The sequence below is a fragment of the Camelina sativa genome, chromosome 12 (assembly GCF_030686135.1).
Source record: "Camelina sativa cultivar CO46 ecotype springtype chromosome 12, ASM3068613v1".
Taxonomy (NCBI): Eukaryota; Viridiplantae; Streptophyta; class Magnoliopsida; order Brassicales; family Brassicaceae; genus Camelina; species Camelina sativa.
This window is the reverse complement of record NC_141891.1, coordinates 11,070,059-11,087,645: the sequence shown is the minus strand read 5'-3', so window position 1 is coordinate 11,087,645 and position 17,587 is coordinate 11,070,059. Positions and strand designations below refer to the sequence as shown.

The following is a 17,587-nucleotide window of genomic DNA, read 5'->3' as shown; positions in this document are numbered from 1 at the left end:
TAAAGTAAGTTTGAAAAAATCATATACTTTAAATATTCACAAAATTTGGATGTTCTACATTGTAGTATCTTTGGCAAGGGAATAAGTGGGAAAAAGTCTATGGCATGGATTTGATAACTAAAGAAGATGTAAAAAAAGTAGCAAGGAGGGCAATATTAATTCTTCATCCTGACAAAATTTCTAAAGATGTTACTCCACAAATGAGATACCTTGGTACCAGAATGTTTTAAAAATTAAAGGTTAGTGAACCTCGACTTTTGTTAGATTTTATGCACATTTTACTGTTATTTAATATTAACTTAAATTTTTGTTTTCTTTTGCAGAAGTACAGGGACAAATACTTAGTGGAAAATCCATAATTTGCAGAATTAGCAAATACCTAGGTTAAGGAATTTGGCATCTTGCTGGTCGCATCAAGAAGAATAATGAATGGCAAAGTATTTCAAAGTTTAGTTTGCAAGTAGATTTTTAAAAATTGTCTTTTTAATGTTATGTTATTTCTTTTCGCTTGTAAAACTTTTTAAATGGTGTTAATCCTATAAACAGTTTAGTTATACATGAGTAGTTTGTTCAAAAAAGGGTTTTAAAAGGTTTTAAAAGGGTTTTAAAACCTTTTAAAAGGTTAAATCTTCTAAAACGGGTTAATATTTTTTTAAGTTTTAAGGGTTTAAAAGGTTTTAAGAGAGCTTTAAAAGTTTTAAAACCTTTTTAGAGGGTTTTAAAACCTTTTAAACGGGCTTTTACAACTTTTCAAAGGTTTTAAAAGAGTTTTAGAAGCTTTTGAAAACTTTTTTAACATCTTTTAAAAGCTTTTAAAAACCCTTTTAAAACCATTGAAACCCTTTTAAAAACCATTTAAAAATTATTGCTGGTATATAAACGTGATCACATCAAGAAGAATAATGAATAGAATAGTTTTTCAATGTTTAGTTTGCAAGTAGATTTAAAAAAATTGTCTTTTTAATGTTAAGTTATTTCTTTTCGCTTGTAAAACCTTTTAAATGGTGTTAATCCTATAAATGGTGTTAAACTGTTTATAGGTTTTAAAAGAGTTGTAAAACCTTTTAAAAGGTTAAATCTTCTAAAACGGGTTAATATTCTTTAAAGTTTTAATGGTTTAAAAGGTTTTAAGAGAGCTTTAAAAGTTTTAAAAACCTTTTAAAACCTTTTTAGAGGGTTTTAAAATCTTTTAAACAGGCTTATAAACCTTTTAAACCTTTTAAACCTTTTAAACCTGTAAGAGTTTATCTGGTTTTTAGAAATTTTAAAAGGTTTTACAAATTGTTTATAATGATATATATCAATTTGGTTTGCTTTTTTAAAAGGTTTACAAGTTGTTTCTAATGTTTTAAAACAGTAAACTCTGAATAAAATATTTTTTAAAATGGAGTTTACAATAGCAGAGACTGAAATATTTTATTAAAAAGAACAAATACAAGATAAATTATTCAAGAGTTCTTAAAAATAGATTTGAACTATTTAAGTTTATATTTCAGTTTCCTCTCCCAGCATATTGATTAGTCATCTCTCTAGCTATTGCTTCAAACCTTCTCCTATCAGATTTGTAGAGGTTGGCAAGATATTCAATGGTCTGTTCCTCATCATTGACCTCTGGTTCAATCAACTTCTCCACTAATCCCTTGAAAAGCTTAACAATCGGCATGGGAATCCAATAGTCGGCCCTCAACACTTTTAGGTAAATGTCTCCATTATCTGATACATTTGGGTGGCAAGTTCTTGTGATGAAAACAACCTGCATTATCAAGAAATTTTATTTAAAAAACTATTGAGTTGCTGCAAAAAGAGGAGTCCTAATAAACATGCTTGCTAAAATAAAAAGGAGTATAATCAAAAATAGATACCTTGGAGGGATTTCTTGGGTAATCAGGTGGAAAACTAAGCCTAATTTTAAACACTCCTCCTTCATAAAGGGTGTTCACCGGTCTGATTAGAGTAGCCTCCCAATGGAAAATGTCATCATCAACAGTTACTTACAAAAAGGCAAACACGCAATCTCTTTTATCCTTAACAGTAAAACAAATCTAATCTGAAGATGTATATGTTTACCTGCTGTGATGTTTGGCGAAAGATCCCTGTTCAGATATTTCATATCAGTCCTTATATGGCTTGAAGGAGAACGACGGGCCATTTCTGACGGATTGAAGGATTCTTTCTGGTTTCCCGGATTTCTCTTCGCTGCAGAAATGACAAAAAGAGGGCCCTATGGATTTATTTAATGAATACCCGCTAGGTAAATAGATTTTTTGAATTTGAGAGATGATTTAGGAGTTTTCGTGAGATAAAGGTTAGATGTGTAAGTCAAGAGCAAAAAGTATTTATAATAGGCGAAGCGTCGCTTTGGTTTACAAAAAATACCCCTTCAACGCGTAATTATAACCGAACCAAAGCGACGCTTCGCGTAATACCCCTTCAATCAATTAACCTTTCGAAATCTTACCCCTTAAAATCTTACTCCTTCAAAACTTACCCCTTCGCTGTTTCGAAGTGACTCTTCGCGTATTACCCCTTCAATCGTCTTCCACAAAAAAAACTTAAGCGATTCGAAATCAAAATTCGAAATCGTCTCTATCTCTTCAAATCATCTAAAATCGTTGGAGGGTTTTGCTTGGTGTTTGATTACGAAGCAGTGAAGGAGACTGAAGATGGTGAAATCAGAGGAAAATTAGGGTTTTTGCAGTGAGAGAGAAGAGAGAGAGAGATGAAGAAGGGGAAGGGGAAGGGGAAGGGGAAGGGGAAGGGGAAGGGGAAGGGGAAGAGAGAGAGAGTGTGGCGACTTTTACAAGAGTATATATATATGATTTTTAATCGTTGGAGGGTTTTACAAGAGTATATATTGTTTTTAACATGTTTTAAAAGGTTTTACAAGTTGTTTGTAAATGATTAAAAACAGTACGACTTGCTATTTTAAAAGGCATTACAAGTTGTTTATAATGATTTAAAACAGTAAAATCTGAAAAAAAATTCTAAGAAAATTGAGTTTACAACACCACAGACTGAAATATTTTATTAAAAAGAACAAATTCAAGTTGAATTAAAGAGAGAGAAAGAGAGTTAGATAGCAGCTACACAACTAGATTTGTTATGTCCACTTTGACCGCACCTACTGCATTTGTATTGTTTTGAATTTGTCTTAGCCTTTCCATACTCCCATGAACTAGCTATCTCTTTTTCTTTCGCCTGCCACTAGGTATACGAGTAGAAGGTGGCCGAATAGAAGTACTAACACTCTCTGGAATCTCCCAATACTCCATATCACCTACTGGGTGAATGCTCTCTGAATATCCTAAACGCCATCTGTAAAATAAAAAAAGAGGAAGATAAGACTTATAGAACTTTGATAAACTTTTGAAAAACCTTGTAAAACCTTTTTTAAACTGTTTATAAACCTTATAAATAACTTATAAAACCTTTTAAAACCTTTTAAAACATTGTAAAAACCTGTCGGATCTGTTACTTTAGCAACATTTTAAGAACCTTATTAAAGAAGAGAGTTATAACCTTTCAGTGGAATGATAATCATCAACAAACATGTTTTCATTGAGATTGACATGTTTGGCAGCAGCAATTCCATGTGCACAAGGGAATTTGTCAATATCAAACATACAGCATATGCATTTCCTTGTGTCTAAATTCACCATATTTGTCTTTAAAGCTGCTTTAACCTCGAAGACATTTTCATTTACTTGACTAACTTCAAGCCAGCGGGTAGTATTATTATAAGATTCATTCATCTTATTCCCAACTTTTGGAGTAACAGCATATGGATGTCGACAGCTCTCCTCACGTTGTTCATTAAACCACCTAGTCAAAATAGACCTGATTGTATCAAACAGGCAGACAATTGGATACTCGCGAGTCTCTTTTAACCTGGAGTTAATGGACTCGGCACAATTAGATGTCATGATGTTGTACCGGTTAGAAGGAGAATATGCACGTGACCATTTCCTAATATCAACTTGCCAAAGATATTCTCCAAGATCCGGATCACCATTGGAAATTTGACTGAACAAATAATCAAAATCATACTGAGTGTAAGCTCTTGAAGCATCATGAACAACTGGAAGAAGAGAAGCAGAAGCTCTAAATCGTGTTTCCAGGTTCTTTTGCAAGTGGAAAGTGCAGATCCCATGATGAGCATGTACATAATTTACTGAAAACGCAGTTGCAATTGAAGAAGCCCGATCAGACACAAAAACTAGATCCTTTTCATCAGGAATAATAGTCTTCAACCACCGCAAAAACAAATCCCATGATGCATTATTCTCAGAATCAACAACGGCGAAAGCAATAGGATACAACTGAAAATTACCATCCTGAGCTGATGCAGCAAGCAAAGTCCCTTTATATTTTGATTTCAAATGGGCGCCATCAATAGAAATAACTTTTCTCATCAACTTAAAACCTCTAATTGATGCACCAAAAGCCAGAAAACCATATCTAAACTCATTATCAGAATCAGCTTTGATGTAAATGATAGTACCTGATTCTTCTTTTCTATCATGTGAAACCAACTCGGTAAAACCTCATAACTATCAGCAGGTATACCCCTAGCAAGTTCTGATGCATGTTCTTGAGCTCTCCATGCTTTTGAGTACGAGACACCAACTCCATGGTCATTCCTAAAAATTTCCATGAGCTGTTTGGGTCTGAGAGGAAGCTTTCCTCCTGCAAAATGGTTACTAATCAAACCAGCCAAAGTCCTTGCAGTTGCTTGGCGATGATTAACATTCCTTAAAGCAGAGTCACAGCTGTGCTGACTAATATACTTTCGAACAACAAAGCTATCTGATGCTTTAACTTTAGTTGCACGTAGCCTCCAAGTACATTTTTCATCAATACATTTAAGAACATACCTCTTGTTGTCTGACTGAAAAGTATGAAACTCAAAACTATGCTTGACTGCATACATCCGCATCTGACTTCTCATTTCTGTTTTGTCTTTGAATAACTTTCCACAAAACAGTGAATCAACATCGATTAGACCAGTTGAGTGTGAAGAACCAGATGGATACCCAACAGAGGTTGTCATGTTACGAGGAACACCCTCGACATATGGATTTGGTATTGGTTGACCCTGAAAGTACAAGTTATTTAAAAGGTTTTACAAGTTATTTCAAAGGATTTAATAAGGTTTACAACCGTTTTCAAAAGGTTTTTAAAGTGTTTAAATGTAAGTTACCTGAGTATGAGTAGTAGTAAAATCATCAGAAGTGCCAGTATATTGACTTGAAGAAGCAGCAGGAGAAACACTCTCGACATATGGATTTGGTATTGGTTGACCCTGAAAGTACAAATCAATAGTTTTTTAAAAGATTTTACAAGTGATTTCAGAGGATTTAATAAGGTTTACAACTGTTTTCAAAGGTTTTTAAAACGGGTTGAAAAGGCAATTAAAACATTTATACCATTGTAAGTTACCTGAGTATGAGTATAAACATCAATAGCATTCCCAACTAACAGATTTGAGCTTGTTTGATCCTGAAAGGATTTGTAAAGTATTTAAAACGTTTTACAAGTGTTTTCAAAGAATTTTATAAGGTTTTGTAAGCAAGAAATAATTTAAAATTCTAAAGTAGAAAGTTACCTGAGTAACAGCAGTAACACTCTCAATAAAAGGAGTAGAGCTAGGTTGACCCTGATAAAGAAACATTCCTCAAATCAGTTACTTTTCTAAAACAATATTAGAAAGAACAAGAGAATGAGTTTACTAAAAATACCTGCTCTACAGTCTCACAAAAATCCTCAACAGTAACACATAGATGAAGAACTCCTCCACTTTGTGCATATTTGAGTTTAAAAGCTTCAAGCTGCCTATAATTTCTAATAAAGATAGGAATACTACCTATAGTAGAAGACTTAGCAGGCAATGTATAACTAAGCTTTAAACATTGTGCCTGAATATCAATGTCAAAATCTTATAATAGAATCTTTACCAACTCACTAAAACTAGTATTCTCATCAATGTTAACCAAAGAAGCTCCCCTTTCATTATCCATCTCAAATTTCCAATGAATGTTGTTGTTCAACTTCCACAAACCACATACTGAATACAATTCAATCATTTGTACACCCAAACAAATCCTGAGAAAACAAATCAATAAAACTACATTAAAAGAAGAAAGATCCGAACAACTATATCAAAGAATAACAGTAGATGTCCAAAGACCTAATAAAGAACTTTATTATCACGAACAAAACTAAAAGAGCAAGTGCTTAAGACCTAAAAAAATTCTGACATCAAATTTGAAATCGAAACAACAATCTAATAGCTAACACAAAATTGAAATTGAAATCAAAATAAAAATACAGAAACAAGCTTACACGATGGGAGAAAAGGACTTTATTATCACGAACATATCTAAAAGAGCAAGTGCTTAAGACCTAAAAAAATTCTGACATCAAATTTGAAATCGAAACAACAATCTAATAGCTAACACAAAATTGAAATTGAAATCAAAAATAAAATACAGAAACAAGCTTACACGATGGGAGAAACACTTACACGAAGGGGGTAGAAGAGACGACGAACTAAAAGAGAGAACTAAGAGAACGGGAGAAACAGTGATAACAGCGAAAGAGAGATCCGACCTGGGCCGTTTGAGCATTTATGCTAGGTTGCACAATTATTTTAGAATTTATAATAATGATATTTGGGTAAGACATGACATATGATTATCCATCAGTTTGCTTTTGCAAGATACTTCGCCTAATCTTTTTCAATTATTATTACAAAACCCTTTATCAGAGAAATTTCCTTCAGAATTGAGTTCTATACAACATAATCAAGTACTGTATGATGTTGAAAATTTAATACCATGCCCCATCAAATCTGGTAGTTTTCTATACTTAGTATTTCTCACCAACTCCACAATCTCATTAAGTTGACCTGTTTGGCTTTTGTCATCAACAACGTACAGTACTCTTCCTACTAAATAAAGATTTGATTAAACAAAAGCCAAATTTTATTATAGAGGACTTAGCTTGCATCGAACATATCAACGGTCAATGTAAAGATGACACACAGTATATATAATCAAGCAAAAAAAAATCATACAAGGGACAAACAACAAATGGAGCATATCACACATGCATGACTAGGAACGTGACATAATATAACATAACAATCTCAAACGATCACGCTTGATCTCCAAATTTATCATGAAGGATGGATTGGTCCAACAATAGTGGTCATCGAGATGGATATATCGGTTTACTGAGAAGAAATTTCGGAAAGCTTGAGCGAAACACTGCTGACGCAGTGACGCTCATCGGTAGCTGTGGGAAAACCTTCTCCTTTGACAACATGACCTAAATGTCCATCACATACAGCACACGTGACCTCCATTCTTCTCCCTCCTGCCTCCGGCTGATATGTATAATATACACATAAAACTTGTTTAATTTACAATATTTTTTTACTAAATCAATTGTGAGTCACAAAAGGATATGTCAATTACCGTTTGTTTAATGGCACCAGGGATAGCGTCGAAGAAGGAAGGCCAGCCACAACCAGAGTCGAATTTAGTGGTGGACTTATAAAGAGGAGTTGCACAGCCAGCACAACTGTAGGTTCCGTCGTCGAACAGTTTGGTATACTTTCCTTTACCTCGGCCTCTATATTTATCAAAACCATTAATACAAAAAAAAAAGTCAGAAAGAACATCTAAGAGGAAGTGATCACGTATGCATGCACATTTTGACATATTAACTTTAATTTTTTTTTTATCTTTATTAAGCCGGACACCTAATAGCATGTTATGGTGATTGTAGTTGTTTTTGAGAAAGATGCAATGGATTACGAACTTAAATGTTTAAAGAGTATTCTTACTCTGTGCCCTTTTCCCTGAGAACTCTAAACTGCTCAGGAGACAAAACTGCACGCCACTCTTGATCTGTTTTTTTGACAGATCCAGTACTTGATGGAGCCACCAGTGTTGCGGAAGTTGGCATGATTACGATAGATTACTGTCTGTGAAGGCAACGGAGAGATGGTCGTGTGCTTTGAGATTTTTTAAGAAAATAAAATGAAGAATTGATTTTGTGAGTAATTAGAACTGCAAAGGCGTAACTACGCTATTTATGTAATAATGTTGGAGATCCTACCAAAAAAAATGTAACAATGTTGGAGAGATATCGAAGAGGAAGTGATTAGCTTTTGCTCAAAGTTTTTTTTGCTAAAGAATTGGTTTAATTGTGATTTAACATTTATGATGAGTGGGGGTATTTATAGGCATAGACGAGAGTAATACTTCTCAAAGAGCTCAGGAGAATCGTCCAAAGGATACTGACATACTGTTCTAAGCAAATGATAATAATTTACGTATCAATAACGCAATAGATTTAAAATGACACCAAGAGAGAGTGGGGAGGTATAGTGCTGGTGGACTTGTTGACTCTGTTTGATGGTATACACTATACATAATGTTTCATTTATCACGATGCGAATACATTTTCTTAAATTTTATTCGTTTTGTTGCCCACGTTTAGATATCAAAACATAAATATAATTCTGACTCGTTTGAAATTAAGTCCTTCGTTGAAGAGATTAAAAAAAAACTACTTAAGTAACATATAATTTTTTGTCATGAAAGATTACGAAAACATCATATTTTTTTTCTCTCTTCATGATATTTATTACCAAACGATGCTATACTGTAAAGAAGATTTTTTTAACTCAAGGGTTTTACATTTATTCAAAAAAAACAAGAAAAAGTTATAAACGTTCCACAGAAACTTCGGTCTATAGAAAAAAACAAAGTTGATCATACTCCTAAATATGCATTTAGAACTGTATGCTTCTTTTTATTTTTTTGGTCTCACGATTAAATTAGGGGAGAAAGACTCTTGTCAGTATTTGTAAGGGTTTACTAATTATTAAATTTAAATATATTACGAATGCGTTTGATTTTCTTTGAATCTTTGTTAATTTATACGCAAATGAAAACTAAATTAGGCTGCGTTGGTTGACCGAAGACGTCCTTTGACTCAGACAAGTTGAACACGTCCTATTTGGGGACTACAAATGGTGCTGTCCTTTTTGTTTGGTCCTGAAACTCGAGACTATCTGTTTTCGTATTCTAAAGTTGGTGAAGCTATCTTTGGTCAAAAGCAACGAGAAGATTGGGCCACAATCCGTTTACTTTCCACATTCGGGATGCATTCTCAGCTTGGTTAGATATTAAAGACTCAACTTCATCTCATATTCTTCGAAAGCTCGTTGCAGAGGTAATCATCTATGCCATTTGGAAGGAGGGAAACAACTGGTACCACAACAACATTGCCACGGATGCCTATATGCTTTATTCAACATTCTTGACAAACAACTTTGCGATGAAATTCTGACAAAGAAAAGACGTTAACATTTTAGAAAACTTATGAGAGTATGGCTAAAGTATAGGTTGTTTTCTACTCATAGATTCTTCTTTGTTTTAACTTTTTTTTGGCAAGGAACAGTTTTTTGTATCAAGACGATCGTAACTTTTACAAACTTTTTCATCTAATGAAAACTCACATACTTATAAAAAAAAGTTGAGCAAAACTTAACTAAAACTCCACCCATTTTTACATGTTTTAAAAGCTTTTGTACCTGTTAATCATATTTAGGATGTCTTACTAGTTGACAAAAAATATATTTCGATTTCTAATAAAAATCACATGTTCATTTTGAAGCTCCTAATCTTTGTTCATTTTGAAGCTCCTAATCTTTGTCCATTCGAATCTAAAGATAATTTCACGTCTAAATTAAATACTGGTAATTTGAACAAAACAGAGTTACAATTACATGTACGAGGGCCATTCGAGCATTTATTTGAACTTGAACAATTATTTCAGAAACTGACAATAATAATATTTGAATAAGACCTAGCTTGTGAATACACATCATGAGTTTGATGTGGGAAATTTTTGAATTGGGTGAAAGAAAAACTCATGTATAGTTAAATAGCTTTGGCAAGACATTTCGCCTAATCTTTTTCAAAAATGATTGCGACACAGTTTATCGGAGAAGTTTACTTCAGAATTGAGATTTATACATAATATTTGTTGCAAGTATGATGTTGAAAAATCAATACTATACCCCATCAAATGTGGTAATTTTCTAGACTTAGTCTTTCTTAACAATTCCACAGTCTCATTAATTTGTTTTGTTTGACATTTCCCCATCAACATTACACACTTCCAACTGATTAAACTATTTAACAAAGCATTTCTTTATTATATATATAGAGGACTTGCATTGAACATATTACTATTAACGGTCAATGCATGGAAAGATAACAAGTATTATAATTAAGCAAAAAAAGAAAATCACACAAGTGACAACCAACAATGAGAGCATATATATCACACTCACACATGACTAGGAACGAATCACAATATAACAATCTCAAACGATCAAACACGTGATCTTCAATTTTCTTGAAGGAGATGAATTGGTCGAACAAGAGCGGTCATCAAATATGAATATATATCCATTTATTGGGAAGAAATTTCGGAAAACTTGAGAGAAACGCTGTTGACGCAGTGACGCTCATCGGTCGCTGTGGGAAAACCTTCTCCTTTGACAACATGACCTAAATGTCCATCACATACCGCACACGTGATCTCCATTCTTCTCCCTCCTGCCTCCGGCTGATATATATAATATACACATAAAATTTGTTTAGTTTACAATCTTTTTTTTACTAAAACAATTGTGAGTCACAAAAGGATATGTCAATTACGTACCGTCGGTTTAATGGCACCAGGGATAGCATCGAAAAAGGAAGGCCAGCCACAACCAGAGTCGAACTTAGTGGTGGACTTATAAAGAGGAGTTGCACAGCCAGCACAACTATAGGTTCCGTCGTCGAACAGTTTGGTATACTCTCCTTTACCTCGGCCTCTATATTTATCCAAAAAACAAAAAATCAGGAAGACCGTTTTAAGAGGAGGTGATAAATGATCACTGATCAAGTGATCATGCATGCATGACAGTGACATAATTTTTTTTTGTTTTTTATCTATTTTTATTAAGCCGGACACCTAACACATGTTATGGTGAGGTTTTCTACTCTTTTCATAAGTATTTTGGACTAGAACCGGAATCTCTAACACATTATGGTGATATATTGTAGTTGCTTTTGAGAAAGATGTAATAAATAAAATAAAAGTTATGAAGTTAAATGTTTAAGGAATATTCTCTTACTCTGTGCCCTTTTCCCTGAGAACTCTAAACTGTTCAGGAGACAAAATTGCACGCCACTCTTGATCATTTTTTTGGAAAGATCCAGTTGATGGAGCCACCAATGTTGCGGAAGTTGGCATGATTATGATAGATAAATGCTTGGATAAGTGTCTTGAAGGCAACGGAGATATGATCGTGTGCTTTGAGATCCTTTAAGAAAATGAGTGAAGAATTGATTTTGTGAGTATGTATATAGAACTGCAATGGGGTGAGGTATGACTACGCTGTTTATGTAATAATGTTGGAGATATACTGTTTGAAGTTTTGTGTTAAGGATTTGGTTTGATTGTTATTCAATACTTATGATGAGTGGGGGTATAAATAGGCATAGGACAAGAATATTTCTCAGACAGCTCAGGAGAATCGTCCAAAGGATACTATTATTTTAAACAAATAATAATAATTTTACGTATCAATTATGCAATAAACTTGAAAGGACAGCAATGAGAGTGGTGAGGTAGTGCTTCGTAGACTTGTTGACTCGTTTTGACGTATACTATATATAATTTCATTTGATCACGATGCGAATACACATTTTAAATTTTTTATTCTTTTCTCTAAGTCACGTCGTTTGGCTCATTAGATTTTGGGTCGTTATAATTTAGAAGTACTCGTTCGTTAAACAAGTTAAAAATTAAGTTAAGAGTAAATGAAAAACAAATGTAGCTTAGCTATTGGCTGGATTGGTTGTCAAAAACACGTCCCCTACTACAGTGAAGCTCAGACAAGTTTGAGCAAAGCGTAATTACATTAAACACTAGATACTCCATCTGTTTTTTACACACTACAACAAATATGCACATTGTTAACCAGAGAAAAACGCTATCATAGGTCTTTGATAGCGTTTTCATGAGCGCTGTTTTAGGGCACTGTTATTATATGTACCCCATATACAATAGCACTTATTACGTATGCTATGTTATAAAAATATAACATAGCTTTAAGAAATTGCTATATTATCAAGATCATAATTTTGAAAAAATTTATACAACATTTGTTTTTTCGTGCTATGTTATAGTTTTATAGCATAGCTCTAATAAACTGCTGTATTATCAAGATTATAATTTTGCAAAAATTTATACAATATTTAATTTTTCGTGCTATGTTATACATATCTAATATAGCTGTTGCGAAATGCTGTTTTATCTTGTTTACTGTGCTATGGTATATTCTTTTATCATAACGTTTACCTGTACTTTTATAGCATTTTCTGATATGTGATTATAGCACACATAACCTGTTTTATAAAATCTCATAAAATCTGATTAATAAACGTCTCAGATCCAAAATACATAACAAAAGTCTCAAGAACATCAGTTTACCATCAAAGTCTCAAGAACATCCAAAATAAACAAGCAATCTCAAGTACTTAACATTACACAATAAAACCATCAGTTTAAGACATAATGACCTTGTTCTCTGGCCAAGCAATGCAGGAGCTAAGTGCATCTTCAATAATCTCTATTTCATCGGATGGCCTCCAAACTTTTACATTTTTCACCTTCACAACATCTATCCACACTTTAACTGCATTAGAACCTAAGCGAGTAAAGTGAACCTTATGTTCTGGATCATTTGTTCCCCATCGTCCTTCAGCCACAACCCTATTCTTTTCAGTTAAATCCATCAACTTGCACTTCTTATTCTCCTTGGAAATAACTTTATTAATGCGCTGCCATGTTTACAATATAAACCATCAGTCATCATATAATTAACAAAAACAACTTCATAACATATGAAAACACTTACTGGAGACTTCCTGAGAGGAGACTGTGATGGTAAAGTATTCTTTATTGGTGATATTGGACCCGTTGCATCATCAACAGGAGACTCAGAACCAGATGCAGACTTAGAAGACATAGATGCAGATTTGGCCTGCGATGCAGCCTTTGAAGCTGTTGCTGAAGTTTTGGACTCTGTAGCAGACTTAGAAGCTGTGGCTGCAGACTTGGCCTTTGATGCAGACAAAGAAGCATGTGATGTAGCATTCTGACCAGTTGGAGTTGAGGGATTTTCAAAATCAACCTTACTCAGGGGCCAAGATACGTAAGCCATCAAACAGTCCTCAAGAAATGACATTTCAGCTGTAGGTCTCCATAGTGATGTATCAGGCTGCTTTACTGAATCCACAAATACTTTAACTGCTTTTGGTCCAAGAGGAATTCCGTTAACCAACGCACTTGGTTCTTGTGTCTCCCAACGCCCCTCAGCAACAATGACGTCACCCTTAGACAAATCCAATAGTTTACATTTGTTTCCTTGTATACCCTGTTAAACACAATCAGTAAACAAATCCAATATAATTAATTAGCATTATAGACAGGGGTAATACATTGCTAACACATTGCTAGAAATTATAAATACCATAGGGGCAATGTCTTCCATTTGGATGTTGTTGTCTACCAGTCTACACTTATCAGTTGGCCATGCGATTATATGTCCAACAGCTTCTTTCATATGAAAGATCTTTTGTGCAGGTCTCCATAGAAATGCATCTGGTTTATATGCAGCTTCAACTAACACTTTGAGATCATAAGGGCCAAGACGACAGTCATTCACTATGTCATCCGGATCAGAAGAAAGAATCCGACCCTCACCAACATTTTCATCAATGTCAGACCAATCAACAAACACACACTTAGGATGTGCTCTTTTGTTTACACTCTGCAACAATTTCATGAGCAACTAAGAATCATAAACGACACTAAGAAGAATCACTTAGCTGATATGAAAAGAAGTAAGAATATGTTACTCTTGCAGCTGAGTTTTCATCCATTTCAGCTTCTGGTCTCTGTAACATAAACAAAAATAACATCAATTTATATTACTCTAACTGGCTGATGAATAGTAGAGAACTCTTAAGTATCTAACCTGATTCTTGATTCTGCCAAGTTCACTTTCCAAGGCATTGACCTGTTTTACTAATTTTACTTGCCGCTCTTCCATTTCAGCCATACACTTGCTCTGCATTTGTAAACAAGCTAATTTGGTCTTACTCATGCCTCTACCCATTGCCCTCAGCCTACCAGAATTGTCAGGTCCTAAAAGCTTGGCGAGGTGATCTTCATCTGGATTTGTTAAAAATGCTGGAGCATCACTTCCACCAATTTCAGCTGCTTTTTGCTGAAAAACATAAAGACAGTTTCAGGTTTTACTAGTCGATAACACACTATTTACTGGTGTACAACTCTATTCAGACTTACAATCAAATCAGCTGCATTCGTATCTACTGGTGTACCATCCTTTTTGGTGCGAGACTTGATCCAAACATCTAGTCTTGTCACGCTGGAAGGATCTTCACTTTCAGCTTTCTGTTCCAGAAAACAAAATTTCAGTAACAGTACAAGCACTATGTATAATAATAAACAACATAGTTGTAGTATATATGCTTGCCATTTCTTCTGTTAGTCTGCTGATCCCTTTACGACTAGTGGTGTGAGGTATCTGATTCTTTCTTTTTGCTTTATATTTCTCACTCACGGCCTAATAATGAAACATGTTAATTACTAATCACCAATCAACTTGTTGGTCCTCACCCTCTGCAATCTCACTTAAGTCGCCCACAGGTTGGTCAGCTAAGTCACCTCTAAAAGCCAACTCTTGATCAAAAAATTCAGCAGCTTTATATAACTCAAAAACTTCCTCATTCCACTGAGTTGGTTTACTTTGAAATTCATCTACTGACTTCACATCTCCATGATGATACCAATCACTATGCACCTTGTATGCCTCATCCATCCCTCTTATTACAAGATGCTCAACCACAACACTGTTTAACTGTCGTACTACATTACGACAGTCTTTACAAGGACATATTATCATTTCTATGTCACCTAAAGCCGCAGACACATCCCTTACAAATTTCCAAGCTCCACTTTTATAACCAGGATCAGCTCTTCAATGGATAATTAAAGAAAAAAATCATAACTAAAAGAACATCTTAAAGTATCCAAACCCAAAATAAAACCTAATTATGAAATATAATTCCTTACCTGCATAGATGCACCCATGCCTTGTCCAACATTATATGTTATAATATAAATTTTAACCTTTATAGATAAAATAGAGATACATATTATACAAAGCTCACATTAAGCAACAATTCAGACAATACTGCACTACTTCAGACACATACAGATGCTCTTAAACCAATATCTAACTGTGTAAAATCTCACTAATCTAATCACTATTTATACGAATCAGACTCAAAGGACAAAACATAGCAATCACCAATATTCGTGTGTAATAATAATGTTTAACTATTGGTTGAGTGATACTAACCTGTTGTGTGAGTACAGAGAAATGAGAAGCTTCAGTTCCCCAACATTTCAATCACCAACACTTGGGAAAAAAAAAAAATCGTTCAGTTTATGAAGGCGCAAATACTCAAATCCAAAAGCTATTTTTGAGTCAAATCTGTAAATAATCGAACCCTAACAAAACAGATGGATTCGAAACTCCACATTCTCAAAATCTGTAAATAATCGAACCCTAAAAAACAGATAACGAAATAAATCTAGATAAATCGAACCCTAACAAAACAGATAACTAAATCTGACCCTTATCGAAATCAAAAGCTGTTTGAAATCACAAATAATCGAAACAAATAACGAAATTAGGAGGAAGAAGAAAGACATGCCTCAAAAATGGATTCGAGCTATCAATTGCGATGGATATGGAGATTTAGGGCGAAATTGGGGCTTTTCACAAACGGCGAAATTGGGGCTTTTCACAAACGGCGATAAAACTGAAGAATTGATAAGAAATTTAGAAGAATTTGAGCACACACAGAGAATTTAGAAGAAGAAATCTTCTTAGGTTGAGCTTAGGTTGTAACGAGAGAGAGAGAGAGAGTGTGTCGAGTTTTTGGGTTTTTTTTTTATTTGGCGATTAAGTGAATAATTTCACTAAGTATTGGCGGACAAAAGTCACTTTTGTTTCCCGCTACATAATTTTCCTATCATAGCGTTAATAAGATGCTATTAAAAAGTAAGCGAAAAAAAATCTCATCTTTCATAGCAGTGACGGAAAATGAGCTATATCCGTCTGCTATCAATGTACATATTTGTTGTAGTGACATGTCTTAAACGCTTTTGTTACGCCATATAATAAAACCTAAAATGTCTACTATATAGGACACAAAAATAATATTTAGAATTCTATAAGAAATCATCTATTATGAAGCGCTCGTAATCTTTCTTCTAACCAATTCCAACACGTTTTCATATCTAAAAACTGGAGATTTGTAATATTGAAATAAACCGGAGTTGAAAATTCATTGTATGATGGCCATTTTTGAGCATTTAAATGTGAAGAGGCACACTTATTTCATGCAGAAAATGAAACGATTGATAGAGATATTAGACAAAAAAAATCGACCAGTGAATACACACATTCTTGAGTTTGGTGTGGGAATTTCCGGAAGTGGGTAAAAGAAAAAGCAAATTGCTTTTTACGAAATTAACTACTTCACCGTCTATCATGGGAATTTACTTCAGGAACTTATATCAGTACACTATTTATTTTAAGTATGATGTTGAAAAATCAATATCATGGCTCATCAAATGTGTTAGTTTTATTATGACAACCCGTCCCGCGGACCCCACTAGCCCCCCGCTAGCTGCCCCAACGGACCTCACTGGGCAAATGGAACTATTCATCCAAATCCACAGTAGGTTATTGGTGCGCCAGGCGTTCCTCGAACCCTGGTCCTCACCCTTTAACAACCTTCCCACAGGACAAGTTGCCACCAATTGAGCTGCAGATCAATTGGTGGCAACTTGTCCTGTGGGAAGGTTGTTAAAGGGTGAGGACCAGGGTTCGAGGAACGCCTGGCGCACCAATAACCTACTGTGGATTTGGATGAATAGTTCCATTCCACGGTGATGGGTTAGGATCGATGCCCTGCAGAGCCAGCTTGGGGTCTGTTGGGACGGCTAGCGGGGGGTTAGCAGGGTCCACGGACGGTCCGTTGAGGCAGCTAGCGGGGTGCTAGTGGGGTCCACGGGACGGGTTGTTACATTTATATGCATGGAAAACGTGAAAAGCTGTATACATATATGATTCAAACCCTGTTTGACAAAAAAAAAATAAAAAATAAAAAATAAAAATAAAAATAATATGATTCAAACCCATTATGTTTTGGGCTCCACTATTTTCCATGCATGGTAATTTCACCTTACAAAAAAAAAAAAAAAAAAAAAAAAAAAAAAAAAAAAATTCACCTTATAAATTATTTTGCTCAGTTCTTTTGCTTAACCTTTATTAGTTGCCAGTTGCATGGTAAGCTGGCATATATATCCCCAAGAAACGCATTTTATTAAAATCATCATACTTACTAAT

General features: G+C 34.4%; 3 protein-coding genes, 1 long non-coding RNA gene and 2 pseudogenes across 5 annotated transcripts; all 6 read right to left on the bottom strand.

Moving 5' to 3' along the window:
• Positions 1-1,492: 1,492 nt before the first annotated feature.
• LOC104733417 (ubiquitin-conjugating enzyme E2-16 kDa pseudogene) lies at positions 1,493-2,149 on the bottom strand (annotated as a pseudogene).
• Positions 2,150-2,898: 749 nt separating this feature from the next.
• LOC104731347 (uncharacterized) lies at positions 2,899-5,936 on the bottom strand (annotated as a pseudogene). The gene is made up of 6 exons (XR_015575368.1): positions 5,739-5,936; positions 5,606-5,656; positions 5,440-5,499; positions 5,201-5,302; positions 3,520-5,095; positions 2,899-3,315 (listed from the first exon to the last, which is right to left on the bottom strand). The product of XR_015575368.1 is annotated as an uncharacterized LOC104731347 (transcript).
• A 1,029-nt stretch (positions 5,937-6,965) lies between these two features.
• Positions 6,966-8,216, bottom strand: LOC104731346 (peptide methionine sulfoxide reductase B9-like). The gene is made up of 4 exons (XM_087479430.1): positions 8,125-8,216; positions 7,850-8,020; positions 7,479-7,635; positions 6,966-7,387 (listed from the first exon to the last, which is right to left on the bottom strand). Exons 2-4 carry the CDS (start codon positions 7,969-7,971, stop codon positions 7,232-7,234), a joined length of 435 nt encoding a protein of 144 aa, XP_087335556.1. The 5' UTR covers positions 7,972-8,020; positions 8,125-8,216; the 3' UTR covers positions 6,966-7,231.
• Positions 8,217-10,213: 1,997 nt separating this feature from the next.
• LOC104731345 (peptide methionine sulfoxide reductase B9) lies at positions 10,214-11,540 on the bottom strand. Its single transcript, XM_010450686.3, has 3 exons — positions 11,207-11,540; positions 10,747-10,903; positions 10,214-10,650 (listed from the first exon to the last, which is right to left on the bottom strand). Exons 1-3 carry the CDS (start codon positions 11,323-11,325, stop codon positions 10,495-10,497), a joined length of 432 nt encoding a protein of 143 aa, XP_010448988.1. The 5' UTR covers positions 11,326-11,540; the 3' UTR covers positions 10,214-10,494.
• Positions 11,541-12,273: 733 nt separating this feature from the next.
• On the bottom strand, positions 12,274-15,586 carry LOC147930393 (uncharacterized). The gene is made up of 3 exons (XR_015575626.1): positions 15,238-15,586; positions 14,810-15,140; positions 12,274-12,404 (listed from the first exon to the last, which is right to left on the bottom strand). It is a non-coding gene; the product is annotated as an uncharacterized LOC147930393 (long non-coding RNA).
• On the bottom strand, positions 12,486-14,724 carry LOC147930394 (uncharacterized). The gene is made up of 7 exons (XM_087479701.1): positions 14,639-14,724; positions 14,449-14,556; positions 14,117-14,368; positions 13,998-14,036; positions 13,610-13,909; positions 12,995-13,513; positions 12,486-12,917 (listed from the first exon to the last, which is right to left on the bottom strand). Exons 1-7 carry the CDS (start codon positions 14,639-14,641, stop codon positions 12,642-12,644), a joined length of 1,497 nt encoding a protein of 498 aa, XP_087335827.1. The 5' UTR covers positions 14,642-14,724; the 3' UTR covers positions 12,486-12,641.
• Positions 15,587-17,587: the final 2,001 nt, after the last annotated feature.

Coding starts and splice junctions, on each gene's coding strand:
- LOC104731346 (XM_087479430.1), bottom strand. CDS start 7,971: ATGCCAACTTCCGCAACACTGGTGGCTCCATCAAGTACTGGATCTGTC. Junction 7,636..7,849: donor CTCAGGGAAAAGGGCACAGA/GTAAGAATACTC, acceptor TGATAAATATAG/AGGCCGAGGTAAAGGAAAGT. Junction 7,388..7,478: donor CTGGTGCCATTAAACAAACG/GTAATTGACATA, acceptor TATACATATCAG/CCGGAGGCAGGAGGGAGAAG.
- LOC104731345 (XM_010450686.3), bottom strand. CDS start 11,325: ATGCCAACTTCCGCAACATTGGTGGCTCCATCAACTGGATCTTTCCAA. Junction 10,904..11,206: donor CTCAGGGAAAAGGGCACAGA/GTAAGAGAATAT, acceptor GGATAAATATAG/AGGCCGAGGTAAAGGAGAGT. Junction 10,651..10,746: donor CTGGTGCCATTAAACCGACG/GTACGTAATTGA, acceptor TATATATATCAG/CCGGAGGCAGGAGGGAGAAG.
- LOC147930394 (XM_087479701.1), bottom strand. Junction 14,037..14,116: donor TTGGCAGAATCAAGAATCAG/GTTAGATACTTA, acceptor TTTATGTTACAG/AGACCAGAAGCTGAAATGGA. Junction 13,910..13,997: donor ATGAAAACTCAGCTGCAAGA/GTAACATATTCT, acceptor AAATTGTTGCAG/AGTGTAAACAAAAGAGCACA.